This window comes from Thermobia domestica, chromosome 2 (genome assembly GCF_964235325.1).
Source record: "Thermobia domestica chromosome 2, izTheDome1.hap1.1, whole genome shotgun sequence".
Lineage (NCBI taxonomy): Eukaryota > Metazoa > Arthropoda > Insecta > Zygentoma > Lepismatidae > Thermobia > Thermobia domestica.
In genome coordinates, this window is record NC_137455.1 from 316,103,795 (window position 1) to 316,128,775 (window position 24,981).

General features: G+C 36.0%; 1 protein-coding gene across 1 annotated transcript in view; it reads right to left on the reverse strand.

Moving 5' to 3' along the window:
* The window catches only part of LOC145678638 (chymotrypsin BI-like), a 66,019-nt gene extending 45,918 nt beyond the window's left edge, over positions 1 to 20,101 (reverse strand). The window contains exon 1 of the mRNA XM_081749005.1: positions 19,922 to 20,101. Coding sequence (XP_081605131.1) covers positions 19,922 to 20,025 — 104 coding nt within the window. The 5' untranslated portion in view covers positions 20,026 to 20,101. The remainder of the gene's footprint in view (positions 1 to 19,921) is intronic.
* Positions 20,102 to 24,981: the final 4,880 nt, after the last annotated feature.

A 24,981-nucleotide genomic window follows, 5' to 3' on the forward strand; every position in this document is an offset into this window, starting at 1 on the left:
GTACAATACTCAAACTTCGAAGTAGTCGGTTACATCTACAACTGGTTGTAATAGAGGAATAGTATCAAAGAAAGAACCTGTTCCTGAGTTCATATTAGATCTATATTTTTATCTATCTATCTATCTATCTATCTATATATATATATATATATATATAGATAGATAGATAGATAGATATAGATAGATAGATAGATAGATAGATACATACATACATACATACATACATACATAGCGCGATACAGCATCGAAAACAAGAGAGCATAGATGAAAGGATAAAAATCTGAGGAAAGATACTATCAATTCGCCAATGCATGTTTTTGGCGGCCATGAGAAATGTGCAGATTACTTCTACACAAGAAAACAATGCCCAAATGAAAAGTGCATTGTTCCTGAGTTGAAAGAATGTGGGCTACTTGAAAAAATTAATAATGTAGTAAGGCAACTGAGTTTACACAGCAGAAGCCTTATTCAAGATGTCGACAGTAACCCAGTAGAGCACTACTACTCTGCAGTGGGAAAGTTCCTTGGAGGGAAACGAATTAATTACTCTACTGGTCGTTCGTATGCTGGTAGATGTGCTGGTGCAGTAGTACGTCATAATACTGGATTTGCCTTAAGCTTCACAAGAAAATGTGTAACAGTAGCCCCAGTGAAATCTCAAAGAAGTGCGAGACCACTAGAAAGAGGAAGATAGAAGCCAGGATTGATTCAGTGGGAAAAAAGTGTCGGAAGTCTCTACTTCATGAAAAGAAACCGGATCATGATGAACATTATGGAGCGCAAGCTCAAAAACCTGATTTGCCTTCTGCAGATTTCGAAAGAGAATACAGGGAATTATTACATAATCCTAGGAAGTCAGATGATGAACGTAAAAGAATAGAGAGGATGACAGTAGCTCAATATGAAAAGTGGCGAATGGCTGGAGCAACGTAGGAAACTTCTTACAGCTTCGTACTTCGGTCGGGTATGTAAGATGTTACCCACAACGAGTCGCAAGTCTTTAGTTACAGAAATTCTCTACTCTAATTTTGACTGTGACGCTATGGCGTATGGAAGAATAAATGAAGAAAGAGCGAAAAAGGATTTAGAAAAAAGGTTGGACGTTAGTATTGCTGAATGTGGACTCTTCATCGAGCTGCAGTACCTTTCCTTGGTGCAACCCCTGATGGCCTTATTGGAGAAAATAGTATCGTCGAAGTCAAGAGCCCTTCAACAGCAGCTTCCTTGACACCCGATGAAGCTACTCGTGCAAAAAAAAATGTACAATGTGGAATGTATCGAAAGATGGCCAAATTTGTGGCATTAAAAAAAGTCATAATCATTATTATCAAATTCAGGGTCAATTGCATATTACCCAAAGAGATTATTGCATCTACGTAATGTGAACCCCTCTCGGGTTGAAAAATGAAACTATTGAGCGAGACAACACATTCTGGAAAGAATACGTGCTTCCTAAGATTGAGCGCTTTTATATGAACTGCCTTCTTCCAGAATTAGTAGATCCTCGCCATAGTAGATCCATGCCAATTAGGGACCCTTCTTACATATTAGAAGCCCAGGAAAGAAAGCAGTTGGCCCGTAAGAGACCATCAGAAACAGAGCCATCAACGTCTCAAGACTTATTTCAAGACGGTGGAAAATCTGTGGTTTGTGAATTGTAAATTTATGTGGCACAGGTAGTAGCTATTCACATTCTTATATGGCATTTTATTAGGATGAGAATTTTATCTCTTTGTGAGGATTTTGTCTAATTTCTCAATTCCCAGGGAATTCTTACATTTTATTTTCTAATTGAGATATAGAGCATCTTATACTTTACATCTTAAAATTCCGCACTTTATGTTGCACAGTAACTTCCATTTGTAAATTTCTTGCAAGAAATCATTAAAAAAAAAGTTCCCTTCTTTTATAAGTAAGGTGTTGACACACGGATAAATATTTACCGCAGGATGTAAAGTATAACCTGCTCTATACAAACGCTAAGTTTATGTTATTTAGCATTTTACAATTACAATTCAGGAGTTGCCAGGAAAACCTCCAAAACTAGGAACTACACAAATGTGCGGAAATGAGAAAAAGCATTTTAGAATTGTGTGGTTTTTGCCTATACAGGACAAAATATTCAGTGTTCTAACATGAAATTTTGATGGCAGAAGCACAAGATACTCTAAATTTACTGTGTAATTTCTGCGGCGATCCGATGTAGTTTCAAAATGGCGGCGATTTTTAAAAATGATCGCCGTATTTTCAGAGGCTTATACATCATGACCTGTGGTGCTTTTTTACAGAATCGCTAGTCTAATTACGTGCGTTTTTTCTTCTTCAGGTTTTGGGTTTTTGCCGGCAATCCCTTAATTGTACATTTGAAAAAAAATCCTGTATAAAGTATGTTTTATTTATATATTGCACTATACAGTATTTTCTCTATTGTTGCAGTTTCTCACAAGTAAACCTTACGTTTGGGTGAATCGAGTTGCTGACTGAGACACATATGAGAAAGTAGTACTAAATGTGGTCAGTATTTCAGTGAAGTTTTAGGTGCGAAGCTCCAGGGGTTTAGGAGATACAGCTACCAGAACATCACATGGAAGTACAGAATAGTCTTCATACAGTTGGAGGTAAAAGCTCTGTAAGACCTCTTGTAACGACAAAAGGTGAATAACAAATATATGGGTACATATTAGGACTAGGGGGAAGTCATATAGTAAGGGTATACCTGACGGTGGCCATCTTGAAATCCGCCATTTTGAATTAAGGTTAAGTTTCTAAAATAGGAATAGGGTCATGTGATACATGATTTAAGGCCCAAATTTAATCAGAGAAACAATGGTGACGTTAATTTTGATTTACGCGCAATTAGTAAAAAGTTACAGGGAAATTAAATATTGTTGCTTCATATGTATTAGTCCTTTACCCCACCTTGTAAAGTTTGTGTTAATGATAATAATTAAATAAAAAAAGCAGGTGGATAAATATTAGGTCTATGGTAAGAGTTGCCTTGATGGCGGCCATGTTCAAATCCGCCATTTTGAATCAGACAAAAGTTTTAAACAAAACGCATAACAGTGACACCTTATTAATAGCAAATTTTACCATAAATCCAACGGTATAACCATTTTTGCTTTATCATTAACCAGCACTTGTTATCGCATAAACAATTTGCTAATTTAAGGAAAAACGACCAAAGTGGAATTGAGTCATAATTGAACTTGGGTCTTTCTTCCAGAAAAGTCCTCAATTAGTACAATCAATATGTAGTTCAGAAAAGAGTGCATGACTTGCACAAATGCTCTGCTCACAGTGAGCACACCTGACAAAGGCAATCGAGTTACACTTGACACATTTGTCGTTAACAATTCCGTCAAAGCAGTAGTCGTAAGGAGCGATCCATTTAATTTTGTGCTGGTTAATGATAAAGCAAAAATGGTTATACCGTTGGAGTTATGGTAAAATTTGCTATTAATAAGGTTATGCATTTTGTTTAAAATTTTTGTCTGATTCAAAATGGCGGATTTGAACATGGCCGTCATCAAGGCAACTCTTACCATAGACCTAATATTTATCCATCTGCTTTTTATTTAATTATTATCATTAACACAAAATTTACAAGGTGCGGTAAAGGACTAATACATATGAAGCAACAATATTTAATTTCCCTGTAACTTTTTACCAATTGCGCGTAAATCAAAATTAACGTCACCATTGTTCTTCTGATTAAATTTGCGCCTTAAATCATGTATCACATAACCCTATTCCTATTTTAAAAACTTAACCTTAATTCAAAATGGCGGATTTCAAGATGGCCGCCGTCAGGTATACCCTTACTATATGACTTCCTCCTAGTCCTAATATGTACCCATATATTTGTTATTCATCTTTTGTCGTTACAAGGGGCCTTACAGAGCTTTTACCTCCAACTGTATGAAGACTATTCTGTACTTCCATGTGATGTTCTGGTAGCTGTATCTCCTAAACCCCTGGAGCTTCGCACCTAAAACTTCACTGAAATACTGACCACATTTAGTACTACTTTCTCATATGTGTCTCAGTCAGCAACTCGATTCACCCAAACGTAAGGTTTACTTGTCAGATACTTCATTTTTTAAAAAATATGTACTGTATTTTTTGAAACCATGTGTTATCACTCAGCATGTACCATGGTATTCAAAAATATGTCGCTTGTCTTATGGACTATGCATAAGAAATGAGATTTTTTGATCACCACTGTACAATGTAGCCATGTATTAGTTATTTCCTTTTGTGTAACTGTATTTATTTGGAACAGAAATGAGTTTTTACGTAATTTATATATTGATTTTCTATAAGTGCTGGGTGGTACGAGCTTTCTTAGATAACGTGGTGAGATTTGACAGTAAAAGCTGCTTGCTTTACAAGTTCGTTTGGTGCATTATTTAGTCTATTTTGTTTGCCTTTTAGCATTAAACATTATATATCACATGTTTTGCTAACGTGTGCAATACCTCAGAATTACTAACAAATTAAATCCGAAATAAGAGTAGATACCAAATTCAATACTGGGATAGGTTATACAAAAAAGCCTTTGGATACTTATGTATAACATGAATTTTTAATGAAAATGATCATTTCATAGATGCGGTATCATTACCAATTATTCGTTCTGTTAATATTGTGATGTGTACAAATAATAGGGAATTTATTGGCTTTTTTTTAACGATGCTGCTCATTTCATTCAGTAAGGTTTATGTGATGATTTCAGTGTCATAAAGATTTTTAGCTGTAGATGTGAATATTTTATTGTGTTACTTTAGATGGTGAATGAAAACTAAGATAACTTTCTTCTGAAAGAAAAAGGAAATAAAGAAAAAGAAGTAGATCCTCCAAACTAATCTTTTGTGAATTGAGAAAATGCATAGCAAAATTGGGCGGGATTCAACCCACCCATCTCCTGATTACCGGTAATCAGAAGGTACGTGGTTCGAAACCCGTTCAAGGCAGAAATGTTTTAAACGAATTTTCTCAATTCACTATCTACATAAGGTTTCTATGGAAGAAAACATAATGTTTTGTGGTTGAAATATTCCAAGTTATGAAGGTAGATATAATGTAGTTGACCACCGTAATCTTGCTTTTATTACTCATATCATGTTGTAAATAATATAATAACAACTGTATACTCTCATTAAATTGGAACTTGCACGAGAAGAAAATACTCAAACTATTTAATGAAATCTAAATCTTTGTAATAATGGAGGACCAACCCTGTAAATCAAATTCATATATAAGTTTATTGTCACGTGAAAAATTGTAAGAAGGAGCACAAGAAGCGATGTTGTAGATTGGTTGCTATTTTTCAAGCTTCAAATTTTGTTACTGAGAAGAACACATACACAAACTACCTTCAGTAATCCGTGTTTTTTTTTAATGTTTTATCTGTAATGGCATAAAAGGAAATATGTAATGATATATATATATATATTTTATTTTTTAAAAATATTGTTTTTCAGGCTGAAATCATATCTTTCAAATGATTTGTCGCTCTGTTGCACGTTCCAGACCTTCAGAGTGGCATAGTTGTCACTTTGTCTTTATCAATCACGCGCTTTCTCGTTTTTTCTGACATTCGCCTTAGTCGTACGATTTAGTTTCGTGATCCATTTACATGGAGGAACAGCTCTATAAAGAGAAGAAAACAAAGGGTGATTTTCAGTTTACTCTTACTATTGATTTGCAAATAATATGTGATTACACAAAACGTGCACATTAGGATAGCCACATGGATCAGGATTTAAAGTAAGGATGCACAGGTTCGAATTTGAGTTACGAAACAAGGAACTGATTTTAATTTCGGAGTCTGGAACGGTTCGATCTTGGTCGCGATCCAGAAATTCAAAGCATATTCAAAAAGTTATTTTAATAACTTGAACGTGTTTATTTTAGTAACATCGCGTTGCGAAGCCCGAATACTACTTCACTTCTACCAACCCTTTGTTGTTATATATAGTCTGGAGGAAATTCATCGAAACAAAAAAATCAGTATGTCAGATCACTGGCACAAATCCCGGGGGCATGTCCCCTCCAATCTTGGAACTGTGGGGGACTGCCTCAATAATCCGATTTGAAATGTGGTTTTTAGGGAGAAATGTGATGATTTGTGTCCGATCGTCACAAAGGAAAGTGAGATGAAACTGATGTCCCCACACAATAAGCCTCAAAATCGCTTTAAAAAACAAACAAACAAACAAAAAAGGTTATGGGAACGGTCAGATGAATGGGTACCCTCCCTCCTGAATGTTAAAGACAGATTTGCGCTGCTGTGTCAATGTTTCTTGAGTGTTTCTTGCTAAATTGCGGGTGCTGAATCGGAATTTGCCTGTTATATTTTACAAATGTACACCTTGAGCATTTTCAGTAATTCAAGATGGCGCTTGTAAAAGTGATGATAAGTTTCTGGAATATTTTATCAATATGGCTACCGAATTATGTTTTTTTTGGGGGGGAGAGATTCCAACAAGAATGTAAAAACGTATATGAAATTGATGAAAAATAAGATATCCAAAATGGAAAATTCAGATTCAGGACCCTCAAGCTAGGTACACTCATGTCTAAAATGATTGTCGCATATCTATAACTGTCTTCTTGTAAGAATAAAATTTGATAATGATTTTGGAGGCTACTTTTAATACTGATGCTATGTGTATAAGGGAAATGTATATTTGTGGTAAATTTCATAGGAAAAGAATTACAAATACGATAATTAGAATGAGTAAAACAAAATGTTGCTAAATGGACAAGAAAGTTTTATTTTTGTTTTATTGTTTTTTTTTTTTTTTGACATGTCTTTGCCGATTATGTACATACTAACATTATAAGAAATACCGGGCGAATTCGTTATCATACTATATTCCTTCAACAATCAACAACAAATTTATAGATATGTGACAATATTTTGGACATGAGTGTACATACTTAGGTATAGTGTAATTTTGGGTTAGGTCTTGACGTTTTTTCCTGACACAACAGCTTAGTAGAACAGGCTTTCCGTGACGATTTGCAAGCATCAGAATCCCGGCCGTTTGCGCTTATAGGTCTCCTGATCCGAGGCTATACAGAGACGAGACCTACAGTTTGAAGTGGAACCGAACCACTACTTGGGTATTCATCCGAAGCGTTGGACTTCCAGCAGGGTTTAAACCTGCGACCACACACGTCGAAAGGAGGCGAGAGTTTCCGGACTCAATCCGTGGATATAACGTCGAGGTAATGATCAAATATAGTGCTGAGACGCTGTTTATTTTCTCGCGCGGCTTGCGCTTGGAAGTCCTTGGTTTGATCTTACAGAGTAGCTCGTTGTGAGAATCATAGAGCCTGGTTTTAGTTACATTTCGTTAGTACAAGTGAAGAAAAAAATATTAAAATACTAAGTACTTATTTTTCACTGAGTATAGCGAAATAGTCGACTTGCAGAGCATTTGTGTTTTTCGTTCTTACGATAACTGCCGAACACGAGAACCGATTCGAATTAAACTTTCACACATTGCTTATTACGGTTCAAAGTCTAAGTCAAGTTTGTTGGGGAAGAGAATCGTACAAGGGTAGGAGGTGAAAACGCCTCTAGAAGTGCAAACATGTAGAAAAATGAAGGTAACTCATATTAAAAATGAATTTAATGACTATTTTCTGTTATAAGAGCTTCATAAATGTGGAAACATACTATATATATGGCTTCCGAAAATGGATTCCAGAACTATATATGGTTTCGGAAAAGAAATAATCACCTCTTTCAATTGCTGTTCAATCTCAAACGAGAAGCAGCATTTGTTGAAAGAAAAATAGTTGCACCAACATGAACGAGAAAAAAAATTCTGGCGACGAGAATGAATTCAATCTTAAAATATGTAGAAATAATACGGATCGCCATTCTTTTGAGTTAGCAGCGAGGCTATATGAGACGTGGACCTACTGATTAACGTGGAATCCGAACCACATGAGCTCCCACCGGGAATCGAACCCGAGTCTCACACGCCAAATGCGCGTATGCTAACTTCTTAGCCACGAAGGAGCTCTCGCTACTCTTTTGTACATGAGTGAAAAACAAGGATAAATGCACGTAGTTTATTCTTTGGTTTGGATGTGACGTACTGAACATAAGAAATATGAAATACTGACGCGGAACTCTTTGAAATTGACGATTTATTACTTTTGTTTTCCACAAGCTGTCAACAAATTGGTCAGTGAGGCATATAATTGACATGCGACATTTCTTTTCAAATGTAATGTAATGTGTTTTTACATGCCTGAAGATTATGAGATAAATTTATTGCAAAATCCATAAATGAGATATTGGATTTCAAAATTATTATTATTTTCATTTTCTAACATGAAATTGGCAAAACGAAACAAATACGTATTCTGTTCTGTGTTCAAATCGAAAGCAGGAAAAAATGCATGCCATCTTTCCAAAGCGAGTCCAAGTAAGTTTTTTTTTCCGCATCGCAGTGTAAGAAGCTTCCTGGTCACCCACGTCCTTCTCTCTCTTTTGAGGGTCATGGCTCACCCCCGAAACAAAGGTTAGCAGATACTCCTCCTGTAAGGGCACCCCTGCTGCGTTCAAGAAGGGGCGGGGAGAAGCAGCCAAGACATATTCCATATACCTGGAGCTTCTACCTTCCGCCACAAGGCGCTGTTTGACAGTTCCAAAAGAACAAGAAAGCTAGAATGTAGAAGCTGAATCATCCTCCAGTCCACTCTTAAGTGTAAGAAATCAACAGATACAGAGAAAGATACCATTAGAATTGAACAAACAAAGAATGGAAGACTTCTAAAGCAAGGTATTTGTTCTGTATGCGGTGTTACTAAAACTCAATTCGTTAAAGAGAATGATTGACTATATGATGGTAAAGGTGTTAGAGAAGACATTATAGAAGAAATTCACAAACCATCTAGAAAAATCTTTGACAGATTAAGTGTGGTTATAAAAGGTGTCGACGATCTTTGGCAAGCTGATCTTCTTGAAATGGATAGTGGAGTATTAAAAGGTGTTTCCAAATTAAATAAAGGTTATAAGCATCTGCTAACGATTATAGATGTGTTTTCGAAATATGCGTTTGCTGTTCCTGTTAAAGATAAGAGTGGTAAAAATGTTACAGAAGCATTCGAATCCATATTAAGAACGAGAAAACCTAGTAACTTACAAACTGATCAAGGTAAAGAGTTTTACAATAAAGAGTTTAAGAAGTTGATGGAGGAAAATAAGATTAATCATTACTCAACCTATAGTGGTAAGAAAGCTTCTCTGTTGAGAGATTTAATAGAACACTTAATCAAAACATGTGGAAAAGGTTCACAACACACTGGGAATTATAAATGGATAGAGATATTACCAACATTGGTTAGTGAGTATAATAATAGAGTACATCGAACAATTGGTTTAAAGCCTATAGAAGTTAATAAGAAGAATGAGCGAACAATATAGGAGAAAGTGTATAAGAAAGAATATAAGCGTGTTAAACCCAAATACAAATTAGGCCATCATGTTCCTATAAGTAAGTCGAAAGTGTTATCTGAAAAAGGATATACACCTAATTGGTCAACAGAAGTATTTGTTATTAGTGAAGTTATTCCATCTAATCCGCCTACATATAGAATTAAAGATTTAGAAGAAGAGGATGTACAAGGTAGATTTTATGAACCAGTACTATTAAAGACGAAACATAAAGATGAATACTTGGTGGAAAAGGTGTTAAGAAAGAAAGATGATAAAGCATATGTTAAATGGCTAGGTTTTGATGATTCGCATAATAACTGGATAGATAAAAGTAATGTTGTAATGTAAATATAAATGTTGTCTTTTATGGAATAATAACCATAGAAGGCTCGAACAGATTAAAGGTAATTAATAATTAAGGTTACGACTTTTGTGATATAATAGTCATAAAAGGTATTTAGTTAAGCATTAAACAAACAAACATCGAATGCTAAATTCAATATACTACCTAAATCAGAATTATTATGATATTTTCTTATTATAACTCTCCAATCCACAAAATTTCTAAATAAATATATAAACTCTACAGAGAGGTCTTGATAAATTGAAATGTTGTCCCAATAAACGCGGTCTTTGAACTTTGCAATTAATTCTTCTGTTAAATTTTGAAATATTGAAATCATTGCCCAATCTACTTTGTCAGCATAATCTCTTATAATGTTTTCTGATAATTGCTGAGTCCTACATAAGCTCCACCAATCAACTCTATCTGCATGTTTTCGTATAAAGGCTTCAGAGTGTTTGCTTCCATAAGATATAGCAACAAAATCAACTTTTTCTATGGTGATGTTTCGGTTTGAATTTTGAATGGTTTTCACCAAGTTATTCATAAAATAGTTTGCAGCAGGAGCTTTTCGCGGCAGTCCCTTTCCCCAAATAAACTTTTGTATCAACCATATATTTGGTTGTATTGTCACACATAACAACGATTTTAATACCATACTTGTTGGGCTTTGAAGAAATGTACATTCGAAAAGGGCATTTACCTCGAAATCCAACAAGTTGCTCATCAATGGTCAAGTATGATCAAGCCTTGTAATTATCTCGGCATCTTTGCAAAAACATATTCCAAATATCAGACATGGCGGCCAGTCTATCTTCTTTTTTCCTTACTTCTCTCGATTCTTTATTATCAAATCTGAGACAGTATATCAAGAACTGAAATCTCCTTTCCGACATGGTTGCCTTGTAGCGATCTCCACATAGGGTCGTATCAAACATCTTTTCAGTGCGCAGATGATTGTCTTTCAGGGCAGCAGATAAAATTAATATCCCCAACAGTGCTCGAAGCTGTTCCATACAAACATGCCTCGCGAGTCCTTCAGGTCTTTTATACTTCTTCCGTTGTTACTCAATTTCTTCATTGGTGTGATGGAGAATAGTCGCAAGAATTTCGTCACAAAAAAAGAGTTCAAAACATTCAAGAGAAGATATGCCTTGACGGAAATTGTTTGATGCTGTGGGTCCTGGCCGTATATGAATAACATTCTTGGACGGTGTCTTCTCCTTGTTCTTTACACATGACGTGTTCCAAACAAACCCATTCTTGCCTTTCAATGTTTCTTCTTCTACTTTGATAACATTTCCAACAGATCTTCCCTCAACATATTTGGAATATTCGTCTTTGTTTCTTTTACCATCGTTAAAACCATGGTCTTTTTCCTTTTTAGGAAGCTGAGTTGGAGCAGTAGTAATTTCAATGTTCTTCACTACTTCTACACAATATAAGTCGTTTTCTTCCGGTATGTATTCGGGGTCAGCACCACTATCGTAACAGCTTTCATCAGAATCCGAATGGACTTCAACTTCTAAATTATCTTCTTCCAAATCTTCGGAAATTGTATCTTCCTCTTCGAGAGCAGCCAATATTGCATCTTCATTGTCCAAAACATTTGTGATTATTCTCGTCCTTGAAGTGTCTGCATCACCCAGTAAACGATCGAAAGTGAACCAAAGCATTCAACAAAACACCCATTAAAGGTAGCAACGCGTCAGATCTACATGTACGTAAAAGGCGGTTAAATGTAGCGACACGTCAAAGTGACGTGTAGGTTTTAGAAAAAGAAAGTTGCCCAAAACAAAGGACGCGGAGACCACTTACACCCGACGCCAACTAGTCGGCAACTAACACAAGTAAGCACTGCTGGCGTGCGGAGGTCTGGAAGCGAGGGGAGGGGAAAGGAGAGGCTATTATTTTCTACCTATACGCAAATTTTACGTACGCTACCTTTCCTTTAATAAATTGTCAGTACAACTTTATAGTAAAAACAATGTTATACACAAGATGTTCGGTTTATATCCGACTAATTTGGCTGTTACTTATGTAATTGAACCAGGACCATGGAGTTCACGTCGTTGTTAATCTTAGTTTGCAGGTGTCCGAATATCTAGTTCATACTAGAAGAATGCCTTCACAAGCTACTAACTACTATTGATAGTACCTCATACATCCTTTACAGTAAAAGTTTGGTTCAACTGAATAGAGAAACTGATGGAAAATAGTTTAACGGAAGAAAAGACTTGTTAAATCTATTTTGCTGGGGAACACAGATGTAGTCGAAACATAATCGTTCTTCAAAATGTTTCTTTGAAGGTATCGATCAAGATATCGCCTGAGGCGCTTTAAAATTTGTCTATTGCCAAGTGAGGAGAATATAACATTCAAATGCAACATATCCCAGTGATTGAAGCTGGGGTATTCCACCTTAAACCATAGTTTTCATTGCTTAATTTCCCACGTTAGTCAAACAGTTGTAGCGGAACGGCTATTTATCTCGTAAGTATTCTAAAAATAGTCGAAAAAAACCTTAACAACTCAAACGTATGTAAAGTAAAAAGAGCCTGGATATTTATCGTTCAAAGAGTAAATATCAATCACTAATTCTTATTCTGTGTAAGACTATTCCAAGATTGTACAGTCAAAACTGTTCTTACACAATATTCACTTTTACGCACAATATTTCCTTTTACGTTCTACTTTGCTTACTCTCTGGTCTCATTCCTACATTCCTTATAACGTCTAGCATTATTCTGCTTTCAAATTCTTTCATTTAACGTTTGCCAGCATTCAGCAATCTTTTTAATTTCACTTATGTTTTCGTATACATGCCAGTACAGTCAATAACTTCGTGGACTGGTACACAGAATATAGGCAACCAGTAGAACCTCAGGAAGCTGTGCTTCATGTAAACTTCCACACACAGAGACGATAACAAAGATCGACACTGACTTCAAAATAGTTCCAGCATCATTTCCTATTTTAACCCGCCTTCTCTTAGTTATTTGCGTTTTAGTTGATGAAGATTACTAGGTGGCTGTTTTCTCTTTATAGTTAAGTGCAAGTAGACCAAAAAGGGGAAAACCCTGAAATTCAAAAGAAAAGCTGAAACCTTTTTAAAACGATCATGGTACTCTATTCTGTAACTCAGAAAAAATCCCACGTCCGCTATGGTCACTATGACTGTCATATTGGACAGCCTATTTCCAATGCCAAAACTTTTTGTGGAGATCTTGCATTCAATTTAACTGACTATAATACTTGTTGTAAACACAGGAGAGATCTGAACAATACCTCGTTAAAAAGATATTTAATTCGTTGTTCTTATTGTATGAAAATTAAAGAAATTAACATTTTCCCGAAAGGAAAAAAAGAGTGAAATTCTACAAAATTTCTCAGAACAGAAGTGACAATTTTTTTATCTTTATTACAAAATTGTATGGAGAAGAAACATAAAATAAGTATAAAGTTATTGGTTACACCCTAATGTTAATATCGTCTAATATCTGGGATTTTGAAGATTCGTATAATGCTTTAAATTCCCTCTTGATCCATATTGTAAGATTTTCACCTCTGCATCCACAATTATTGAGTGAAGTTGTCAGCGGGGAGGAATTTGCAGAGGCTTTAATAAAATCTACAAAGCTATATACAGTCTTCTTTGAAGGAAGGCGGAAGAGGAAATTAGCATGTGTCCGCAAGCATTGGTTAATTCTTCTTTAGTCAGAAAGTCTATCTAATTCCGAGGTTGAGGCTTTCCTAGTGATTGTAATACTGATTAAATTTTTAAATAGCGCATACTTATTCATCCACTTAGTCATCATCATCCTATGGAAGGCAATGGCAAACCACAATGGGTTTGCTTTGCTCTAGGACCTTCGGGTCAAAGATTTCCATTCAGGCACAACACTGTATCATCATTATCATCAATTCAGCTAATAATCCTGTAAAATTAGAATCTATTTTACTAAAACAAGAACTCCCGAAGTTTGTAAAATAAAGCTGCTCCATAGCTTGACGAAGTGATAAGTTTCGTTGCGGAATTGTTAATGACCCGACAATTAAACAGGCTTTGATGAAGACTTTGAAAAGTACTGGTAGTCTCACATTGGGACGAGGAATTTTGCTTTAACTATTATTACATGGGTTCATTGCATGACTGCATATTCAAGAATAGTGGAATCTGTGGAGAAATCCACTGATGTTTTCACCGCCTCCTCCGAACAACCTGTTGACTTGCGAGAGTCTCGTCAAACTCATGACGCCGAAGATGTCTCAGTTTCATCAACTAGTTCCGAGAACACAAACCATTCGAAGGATCATTCCAATTTACATCAATATCTACTGATTTGCTAGCTGATGAAAATGTAAATTGAATAAAGCATTATCAGAAGTTCGACTTCCTGTGATGATGAAGATTGAAGGAAAGTAATTCAGTGAAGTTCATCTGAAACGCAAGTCAAATGTGAAGTCTTTGGGCAGCTTAACAAGATCAGTAACTGTATGTAGTGAAGCAATCTGTGTAAATCCATACTAGCTTCTGCACTGTATGGTATGCACAGTTAAATCTGAAGAACATTTGTCTGAGATCTTCAAATATGAACTATCTGCGTATTCTCCCTCCTTATTTGATGCAGGAGGTCTAATGACGAAAGGTACAAAATCATCGACAATATCCCCTTTGTCATGGACTTCGACCCAGAAAACAACAAATAGTGCCGCTAAGCATAGTATATCCCACATAGTTCATGGTATACATCTCTTGCATCGTGTTGAACGGCACAGTACAGCCACGCGCAAAGAAATATGTCAACAATATACTGCATACGTTGTTACACACTACAATCGAAGGTATAAGGACAAAAGATGAGGAGCGTCTGCGACATGCAGGAAAGACATAGAATTAGAAGATAATATTACTGTTACGGTAGGACTAACTGGATTTCTCCTAAATCACAGCAACAAAATGAGATTCAGCCATCTTTGGAGTAGCATCACCAGAAATCAGGATGTAAGGTACGCCAGGTCAAGACAGATGTTGATATGCTTTTTGCAACCACGGCTATTACAGAGGCCATGAAAGGCCTTAGAATTATTTTGATTGGAGAAGACAAAGATTTATTAGTTATTCTAATTGCTCGTGCTCCACAGATACATCTTTGCAAATGATGATGCCAGGAACGAAGACTTGCTCAGACAAGATTCACCATATTGGAACTATTCAAGATGATATAGGTTATATGGAAGAATTCCTTCTAATTGTACACGGTTTCACAGGATGCAATTTAGTTTTGTCCATTTTTCGAAAACATAAAATCCCTGCTTACTAAATGTTAGAGTAATAAGGAAAGTAGAGAGAAGCTAAGTATTTTCAAATAATTCTCGAATGTCAGCTTAAGCTGGTGAATCTTTCTTTCTGTCACTGTATGGGTCAAAATATATCGGAAACTTGGACATCACAATCTATATGAGAAGACAATAGCCAAACAGCCTGTAAATTTGTAGCTCTACTTAGCTGAACTTCCTGCTACAACAAAAGCAGCTCGTGAGCATTCGCTCCGAGTCTTTTATCAAGTGCAGCAATTGCGTGGTGTTAACATGGACACTTCACGCTTCTGTTTCAAGATAGTCAATAGTTGTCTACGTCCCGCTGCTCCAGAAGATTTACTACACCTTGTCCCTTTGTCCATGCGCTGACAACTGTGAAAGAAGTTCTGAGTATCGGAGAGGTATGTTAAAATGCTCAGTCATGTATATGTACTACGTATGGCATGGATGTACCAACAGGCTCATAGAAGATGAGGTGGAAGTAGATAGTGATTTACAATTTCCCGAAAAGGGTATCAAGGTAGAGACATGCCAGGATGTCGAACATTCTCGTCAGGAATAGTTTCAAGTATAGGTACGTTATCTAAGTTTGAAACCACTACATAATAAAGATTTATATTTTAGGCCTTTTCCTAGTTCAAATATTACAAATTTTTATTTCAAACATGACTTTTAAAAAAATGCATGCATGTCAAACTCCTCCAATTAATCTCGCTTGCTAAGAATAGAACATTTTTTCAAAAGTCCGTCCTATTTTGAGATTCCCCCCTTTTCCTTCCCAAAATAGTCAACACCAGTGTTTGTAAGAGATGTTGAAGCCTTTTTAGATGCCTATCCATTGATAACTTCACTCAAAACTTGTGGATGAACAGGTGAAAATTTTACAATATTTGGACAAGAGGGAATTTTATACATTACGACATTACGTGAAGCTAAGTTTAAAATCCCATCCTTAGAAGGTGTTAATATTGTGCATTGTTAACGTTTTACTAAGAAATGTTAAGCCATCAATGTGCACACATTTTTGTCTCCTCTCCCTATAATATTGTAATAAGGATAAAAAACAAATTTTTCACTTCTATTCTGATAAAGTTTGTGGAATTTCTCTTTTTTCAACTAGAGAAAGTGAATATTTCCTCAATTTTCATACAATAAGAACAACTAGTTCAATATCTTTTCGGTGAAGTGTAGTTTATATCTCTGCTGTGTTTACAGCCTGTATTATAGTCAGTTACAGTGAATGCTTTGATTTCCAATAAAACTTTTGGCGTTGGAAATAGGCTAATCAATATGGCGGCCATAGTGACCAAACCCGACGCAAGATTTTTCGTGACTTACTCTGAGTTACACAATAGAGTATCATGATCATTTTAGAAATGGTTTCGGCTTGTTTTGTCTGACAGTCCGGGTTCGAACCTAATTACACTCAACTATTAGTTGTGGATCGGGACGGGAAACATCATGTCTTATCTTGTTATTATCCGGTTCAGGAACGTTTAATCAGTGTAGGCACTTCTGATCGATGGTCTTGTGTCAGAATGCTGCTGGGTGATACGAGACATATTCAAGTCATTCCTCAGAATTTTGTGACACTTATCATGGCTGATCAGTACTGTTGCTGCGATGTCATCTACAGACTGGAAACAGTTAGCACGCACAACAATTATAACCTCTTCGATCTTGCAATCTGTTCGTACTGTTATTGGTTAGCCAGTACGTTCATCATAATCTAAACTGCTTCCCCTCTCTGTAAACCATTGTTGCCACTTTTACACTGTATTGCGGTCAAAAGCGTTGTCAATCTACACTTGTCTATGTCATATACCGATTGGGAACGGTTAGCGTGCAACCCAAATGCAACGTCTTCGATCTTGCATTCTGTTCATACTGTTGTTGGTCGCCCAGTGCGTTCATAATCCTTTAAACTGTTTCTCCTCTCTGTAAACCGTTGCTGTCACTTTAACACTGCACTGCAGCCCAGAGCGTTGTCACTGTACACTTGTCTATGTCATCTACCGACTGGGATCGGTTAGCGCGCACAACAAATGCAATCTCTTCAATGTTGCACTCTGTTCGAACTGGCGTTGTTCGGGCAGCACGTTTGTCATCCTGTAAACTGTTTCTCTTCTTTGTAAACTGTTGTTGCCACTTTAATACTACACTGCAGCCCACAGTGTTGTCACTCTACACTTGCTTTATTATCTGCAACGTTCCCGCAGCGGGTTTGCCTAGTTTTTGATAGAACTTGATGTTTGTTTGTAGCTCAAATTGCGACATTCTCCACGTCCGTCGCGGAGCAATCAACTCTTCTCACAGCAGAAAGAGTACGTCTGTTTACACTGTATGCACAGACCTGCTTCTTTATGGGTCGAGAGAAGGAATTCCACTCCTTCCTCCAGAATATCACGTATTAGCAGTAGTATACGACTAGCGCCAAACTTCGTCCAGTCCACGAACTAACTGATTGTAGTAGTATATAACTTATTAATATGCTCATTTTTATTTTCTGTTTCCTACAGTCCATTGTATCTACCGATCGATGAACTTGCAATCCTTTGAGTTTTTTTTTTTTTTTTTGCTTCATATGGCCTGCAGTCTCTTAAGTTTATGAATATCCTTACGAATTTCTATCCAACAGTTTCTATTAGCTACTGATTAAAGGAAATTAGGGAGAGAATGCAGGGTGTGACAGTTAATTGTTTTCAAGCTTTCCCTAATTTCACCTGAGTTGCAGATTTTATTTTGGTTCCTTAGAACTTTTGAAATCAGGGTTAAACTGTAACTTCAAAACATGCTTACCATTCAAAACCCAAACTCTATTTCTTACTAATAGCTCATTGTATAAGATATTTATTATCATTAATTATGTTTAAACACAATACCTATGCACAAACGTAAAATTCTTCTTCACAGATTCTATATATCGTTTGTATTGTGTTAAACTCCCGTCAAAGTTGATCTTTATATTCAATATACATAAATCTCTAGTTTAGAATATTTTTTCGAAATTAATTTATTTCTTTTTTTTTTAAAAAAAATCATTTTCCTTTGACATAAGAGTACATTTTCGTGTCTTCAAAATATCCTACAAATTTAAACTTTATTCTCTGCCTTTCATTACACTGATTGGGTGCTCTTTTAATTCACATACGTGATGACCCAGTATTTTAGCCAAACAGTGCTCTGGAATTACTTTTCATATCACATTTAGCCAATAGGGGTAGGGGTGGCTCAGTGGTGGAGCGTATACCTCCGATCTATGGTTGTAGGGTCAATGGTTTCCATCCAAGCTTGGTACAACTAAGCTTCGTTGTGGATAAACATCATGTGAATGTTTTGTCTGGGATATTCAAGTTTTCTCCCATTTTATTTATTCCACTATTTCGTTCCTTTCGTCACCAAATTTTTCGTTAGCATTGAAACATAATTGAGGGACAGTAACCTAGAAAGAAACGTTGAGTATCTAGTGTAATAATATCACAATCTTCCCCCATCAAACTTAGTCAATCTGGTATAACATAACTCCTGTCGATAATCACTACTGTTTATGTTTATCAATATCCTCTATCACTTAATTTAACACCTAAGCACCTCTGCTCTTCCTAATTTGTTTTCTTCTGTGTGTAAATGGCACGGTCAGTTTTCTGTGAGCTTTCATTGTGGAAAAACAAAGTTTTAAGGGGGAAAGACTTCACCGCGTATGCATGCGTTTCTATTTTTTATTACTAAACTATACTCATGTTAGTTACATCTGTGATCAGAATGCGGTATGAGGAAGAGCAGAGACAGGTTTTAGGATTATTTAACTCAGTAAGCGAAAATGAAATTAAAGGTAAAGTGATAGCTGAATCACCAATACCATCGTTTACTATTTCAGATCATGACCGTGATGCGTATTCCGTGTGTAGTGATGTGGATGAAACTACAAATATATTAGTTTTCCAAATATGTTTTCTTTGAAATGTTTCATATACTATCATCTGGTATAATATCCTTTTGCATACATAGTTTGAAGTAAGAATAAAGACAACGTATTGAAAACTACATTAGAGGTTACGAGAAGAATAAATTTCTAAAGTGTGAGCAATTCCTGTCACAGCGTGTGCTTGGTTTTTAAAAAATGTAGCAATATCAGCACAGTATTTTTTAGCATATCAGCACATTCCCAAAAGATTTTTTGGCGCTCGCACAACAACAATTATTATACTTTTTTGATCTTTTAAACAAATACATACATAGGTTACACTGTAGTAAAAATTACTAAATGGGATACCTTTAAAATAGATATTATGGACAGTTGTTTTCAGAGTAAGGGAATCCCTACACTGAGAGTGGTTACGGCAAAAAAAAAAAAGGCGCGTGTGCTCATGTGTTGAATCAGGTTTTACCACCGTCAATCCTAGTCAATAACATATCATATATTTCGGTTAATTCCTCTACTGCCAATATCAATCAGTTCTTACATTTAAACAATTTCAGTAAATACGTTACCACCTCTCCAACAAACTAGTCAAAATTCTCTACTATAAATTTCAACCAAAACTACTGCATCCTTTACTATCAAAATCAATTAATATTGCTGATCATTTTCAAGTTTAAGGAGAAGTATGTACAATAAGCTGTAACGAATATTTTGCATTTATTCAATTTAAAGAGATGTCACATTTCTATTGGTTTCTTTAAAACCATGATACGATTATACAATTAAGTTCTTGTTCGCAGAACTTCAATATTGTATATGACATATTTTAATGAGCTATTACAAAAGTTACTATTAAATACTTACTTACTTCTCTAGACAATGTGATGCAGTCAATACCCACTGGTCACTGATAAGACTTGCGCTACAAAGTGGACCATCTCCATCTCCTTGAAGATACCGAAGACTAACCATAAAGGGAAATTGACCTCGCACGGCAAGTAGTCCTCCAGAAATGATATGACCAACATATCCTCTTACAATTTTATTGACAGCTTAAACAATAGTAGAAAAACAATATAGTTACATTTTAATCTTCATATATATGTTCCTTAATACTATGTTCCCACGACGGATCACAGAATAAAAAACAGAGTAGACCAATCTCAAGTGAAATACTTTACTGTTATCACTAATTGTATGTTTATTATAATTTGCATATTAACGGAATTGTTTCAGATACCTACACTACAGTCGTTCATGAGGTACAGTTATAGGACAACAATGTAACACAAATCCATTTTCTGGAACTTGTATTTACCTAATTATTTGTATATACAATACACTCAGCTCTTAACTCCTAAAGGCTATAGAACTTCAAACTAACTCTGTATTGAACAAATTTATTGTATTGAACGTCTTTATATTTAGATTACTTGTTACTATTTAGTTATTTTGACCAATGAATCAAATAATAAGTCTTCGTCTTGTCCTTGTTCTGAAACAATATTCCATTTTTTCTGAATTTGAAAGCGTTGTTAATAATTTCCAAATAATCTGGCAGAAAATCTCTTAAATCATTGTCAGGAAGAAGCAGTAATAAAATACCAGTGTTTTTAGTTGGACATACTATATCCTTCGTATTCGCGGAAGGCAATTTGCAATTCAGTTTTCCCTTACTGCGTACCTTACAAGAACAGGAAACAACTGTTAAGTCACTTCTTAGGAAAGATTGTTTGAATGTTGAAAGTTTCCGAGGATTCACTGTTCAAAACGGTCGGGGGATTGCGGTAAAACAAACAATAAATAATGCAAAAGCTTATTGGGAAAACATTCTGTGTCGTTCGCGGTTGATAAACATTTACTATAACTGATTCTAGGCTCGAGCCTCGGACATCAGCAGAGGCAATGCCGAGGGGGGTAAAATGAAACAAGTGCAAAGATATTTACAAACTGGAACGAAATTTGCGACTCTCGAAAAGTATCTCCTTCATCGAAAATGGGTACTGGGAAAATTTAAATATGAATAGGGAAATTACGTTCAAAGAAACTTTGAATAAATACTATACGAGATGTGGAAATTAAATAACAAGACTGCCCACCTCCTGTCTCGCAGTAGCGTGGGGGCAGGTAGGTAATGGTGTGTTGTTGATCTTGAACCTTCATGAGCAGCCACTGTTTATTTCATGATTCTGAAAGCTTTTGTTTCCTTTGCAGGCTTGCATGAGGACGACAGTGTTCTGTTGTGACGGAAACATGGTGAACAGTAAAGTTGAGCAGCACATTCACATCAAATGTCTGGTGAAATTTAACAAAACACCGATGCGATGTTGTGCAATGTTAAAAGAGGTGTATGACGATAATGCTGTGTCACGTGCGCGTGTTTTCGAATAAAACAAACGATTTTCAGAATGTAGGGAGGGGGTTGAAGATGGTGAACGACCCGGCAGCCCTTTGAGTTCAAGAACGGACGAAATTGTTCCAAAAATGTCATGCAAATGTTCCCCCAGATTATTATTTTTTGAAATCATTTTGTGTGTTATTTTCTTAGAGCATTCTTTCTATCGCTATGTTAATGTTTTCGAATTCCCACGAAGATCTCGACCTAAGGTCCCCCACTGTATACCTTCACGTAGCCTAAAATTTTGTCTTCATTTTTGGTTATAGTGGGGGACCGAAGGTACCCCATGAATGTTAATTATCTTTATGAAGACTTATTAAATTGCTGATAAAAGCAATTATCTACATCACGAAGTACCCTGATTGGAGTCAGTTTCAAAGTTCCCATCGAAAAGTTTTCATAAAGGTCTTTTGCAAGGAATTAGCTCTTTCACATGTTATTTACCGCTGTCAAGTCACTCCAAATTTATTAAGTTAAGGTTTTATATTTTTTATTACAAGTTTACTTTTAAGTTATGCAAATATTGCAATAACTTTTTAAGAAAAATTCTTGACGTTTCCATGTAATTAGTAGAAACTGCATGAACGCGCTTGTTGTATAATCGGGGAGTACAAGATTCGGATTCCAGTATCGGCCATCATTGCTGAGACTTACCTTTTGGCATTTATTGTGTGAGACTGAAGACAAAAATAATATTTCATTAGAATTAGCAGTATATCTTTATGCCTACAGAGATAACTAAACAGCTTTGACTGATTGTACCAGCACGACAGAGATATACGAACCGGTAGATAGATATATAAACCAAACCACATGGCACAACAGCCTTAAAGGCCTGCCACGCGGCTTTTTTTGGGTGGCACGTGGGCAGCGTACCGCTATTCCTAGTTGCTTTATGAGTACCAGCTCGGCCACAGCGTTGCCCCAGTTACTCATTTCTGGAGGTTTCTTCTATTCACTCGCCGGGAAACAAACCCAGGTTGCTTGAAACCAGTCGGTCGCTCTACCGATTTCACTACAGGCTAGCTCAGATAGATATATATAGAGAAGTATGTATGTAGGGATAGGCAAAAGATATATATTAAGAGAGAGAAATGCCTTTCCTGAGGTTTTTATAATGTATTTTATTGAAACACTTTTAACATGTGTATCTTATGATGAAACTAAAACCAAAAACACAGAAGGAAGTGAAACGAGGAAGGTGTTTCAAGTGTGACAGAAAGCAGGATACAAAGAAAAAGGTTAAATGCGAAATCTCTAAGTGACGAATTTGTGAGAAGCACAGAAAGACTCTAAGAGTTGTGAAGTGTAACAACTGTGCATAAAGTCTGAATGAAAAAGGGATAAATTGCGAAAAAAGTATGTAGTGTAACAAACAGTATAGATAGGAACACAAAAAAAAAATGTTACTAAAACTTTGTTATAAGAGTAATGTTTGGAGTTGCATATATATATTACCAGTATGTTATCAAGGCAAAATAGACATATAAGTACTGTAACAGGAGTTGCATAAAGAAAAAAGGAATAAGAACAAAAATTAATATAATTTATAATGGGGTCACTTAGGTCCCCCCACTTCAGCATTTATGGCATGATTTTTAGCTTGGCTGTGCGAGGGTTAATGAACTTGTGAGGAAATACAGACGTCTGTGCTTTCGGATGCTCGCAGACATAACGAATATTAACAAAGAAAAATAAATTTTGCGTGACAATTTAAACCTGACAAGAGTTTGTGCAAAATTTCTCCCGAAAAACCTCTCTCAGGAACAAAATGACATTCGAAAGATCATTTTCTCTTACTTCATGGAACGACTGAAAGCAGAACCAGACTTGCTAACATGTGTCATCACATGTGATGAAACTTGGATTTGCAAGTATGGCCCCGAGACTAAGCGTAAATCCATGCATTGGAAGACTCCCACATCGCCAAGAATGAAAAAAAGCACGAATGGGCAAGTCGAAAGTGAAGGCAATGGTTATCTTTTTTTTCGATATCAGGGGTATCATCATGACTGAATTGGTGCCTCAGCGTCAAACGGCGAATCAGACCTACTACAAAGAAGTCCTAATCAAACTGAGGGAAATAATAAGGTAGAAGAGATTGGATTTCTGGAACAACGATACATGATCCTCCACCAAGAGAATGCGTCTCCATATAATGTCCTTTCTCCGAAGCAGTTTTTAGCAGCCAAGCGCATTTCTCCATATTCCCCAGACCATTATACGTATTCCCCAGGACTGGCTCCCGGTTACTTTTATCTATTCCCAAAATTGAAATTTGCATTGAAGGGAACGCATTTTCAGTCTGTGGAAGAGATGAAACGAAAAACGGCTGAGTTGCTGAACAGTGTTACACCTGATGACCTGAAGCATTGCTTTGAACAATGGAAGGCACGTTTGCAACGGTGTATAGATACGGGAGTATACTGAAGGGGATAACAGTCAATTGTAACTTGCTTTACAATACATCACATTTATGACGCCAGTCTCGTTATTTAATTGCCGCACCTCGTATAAATTATTCGAAATAATTTCCGATGGTCAAAAAATGCACCATTTGACGCATAAAAGCAGTTTGGTAGAGAAATCAGTGTACAACATTGATCACCTACAAATAGAATTTCGACATGAAACAAGCATTCGGACGTGCGGAGTGTCCCCACAAACTCCACAGCATATGGTACATGTTTTTACCTTGTCACCCACTACGTTTCTGTCAACAAATTTGCAGACATTCCTACGGCAACATGTCGAGCTGAACATCAAGAAGAGAAGTAATTAATTACTACAGATATCTCCCAATATTAATATGAAAGTGTTAATAAAACTGTCCTTATTCACATTTCCATTCTCATTAGACAAGTCGTTGCAATTATATCAGAATGTAGTATCGAAACAGTTATTTTAAAGTTTTTATAGTAAAATAAATGTTTTTCAGTGCCAAGATGGGAAGATGAGTATTTAACTTCTAATATTTATGTTCAATTATACAGTTGTACGCTTTTGTTTCTGATGTATCGTGGTGGACATAAACACTATACCAGTAAATGGCTACTGCCTTGAAATCAAATGTAGATATGAGAATTAAATCTGTCATATCTGTAGTTTTGGTGTGGAGAAGAAACAAAATTGTGAACAAAAGGTTTAGAACAACTAAAGTTATCAATATAAATATGTCAAAGATTATTGACTTATCATCATTAAAGGCATACAAAAAGGACGATGAATGAGGGCGTGAAGTATGAAAGTTTAACGAAGTGGGTGCCAAGTAAATAAGGTTGAAAACCGCTTCATTGAACGAATAAAGTATATTTGTAATAATGCATAAATGTAGCAGTTTAGCACAGAAGTAAACACAAGACGCAGAGTATCACATTTAACTATTATCATTCCATATTTAAGAACGTAAATACCGTGATGTAAAAGGAATATTGATCAAAGGTTTGGAGGGGTCCGTACTCCACCTAACCGTCTTTTCCAGAAAAATACGAAACCCGCATTCCCTTATTTTGTGTTTACAATACTTGTGC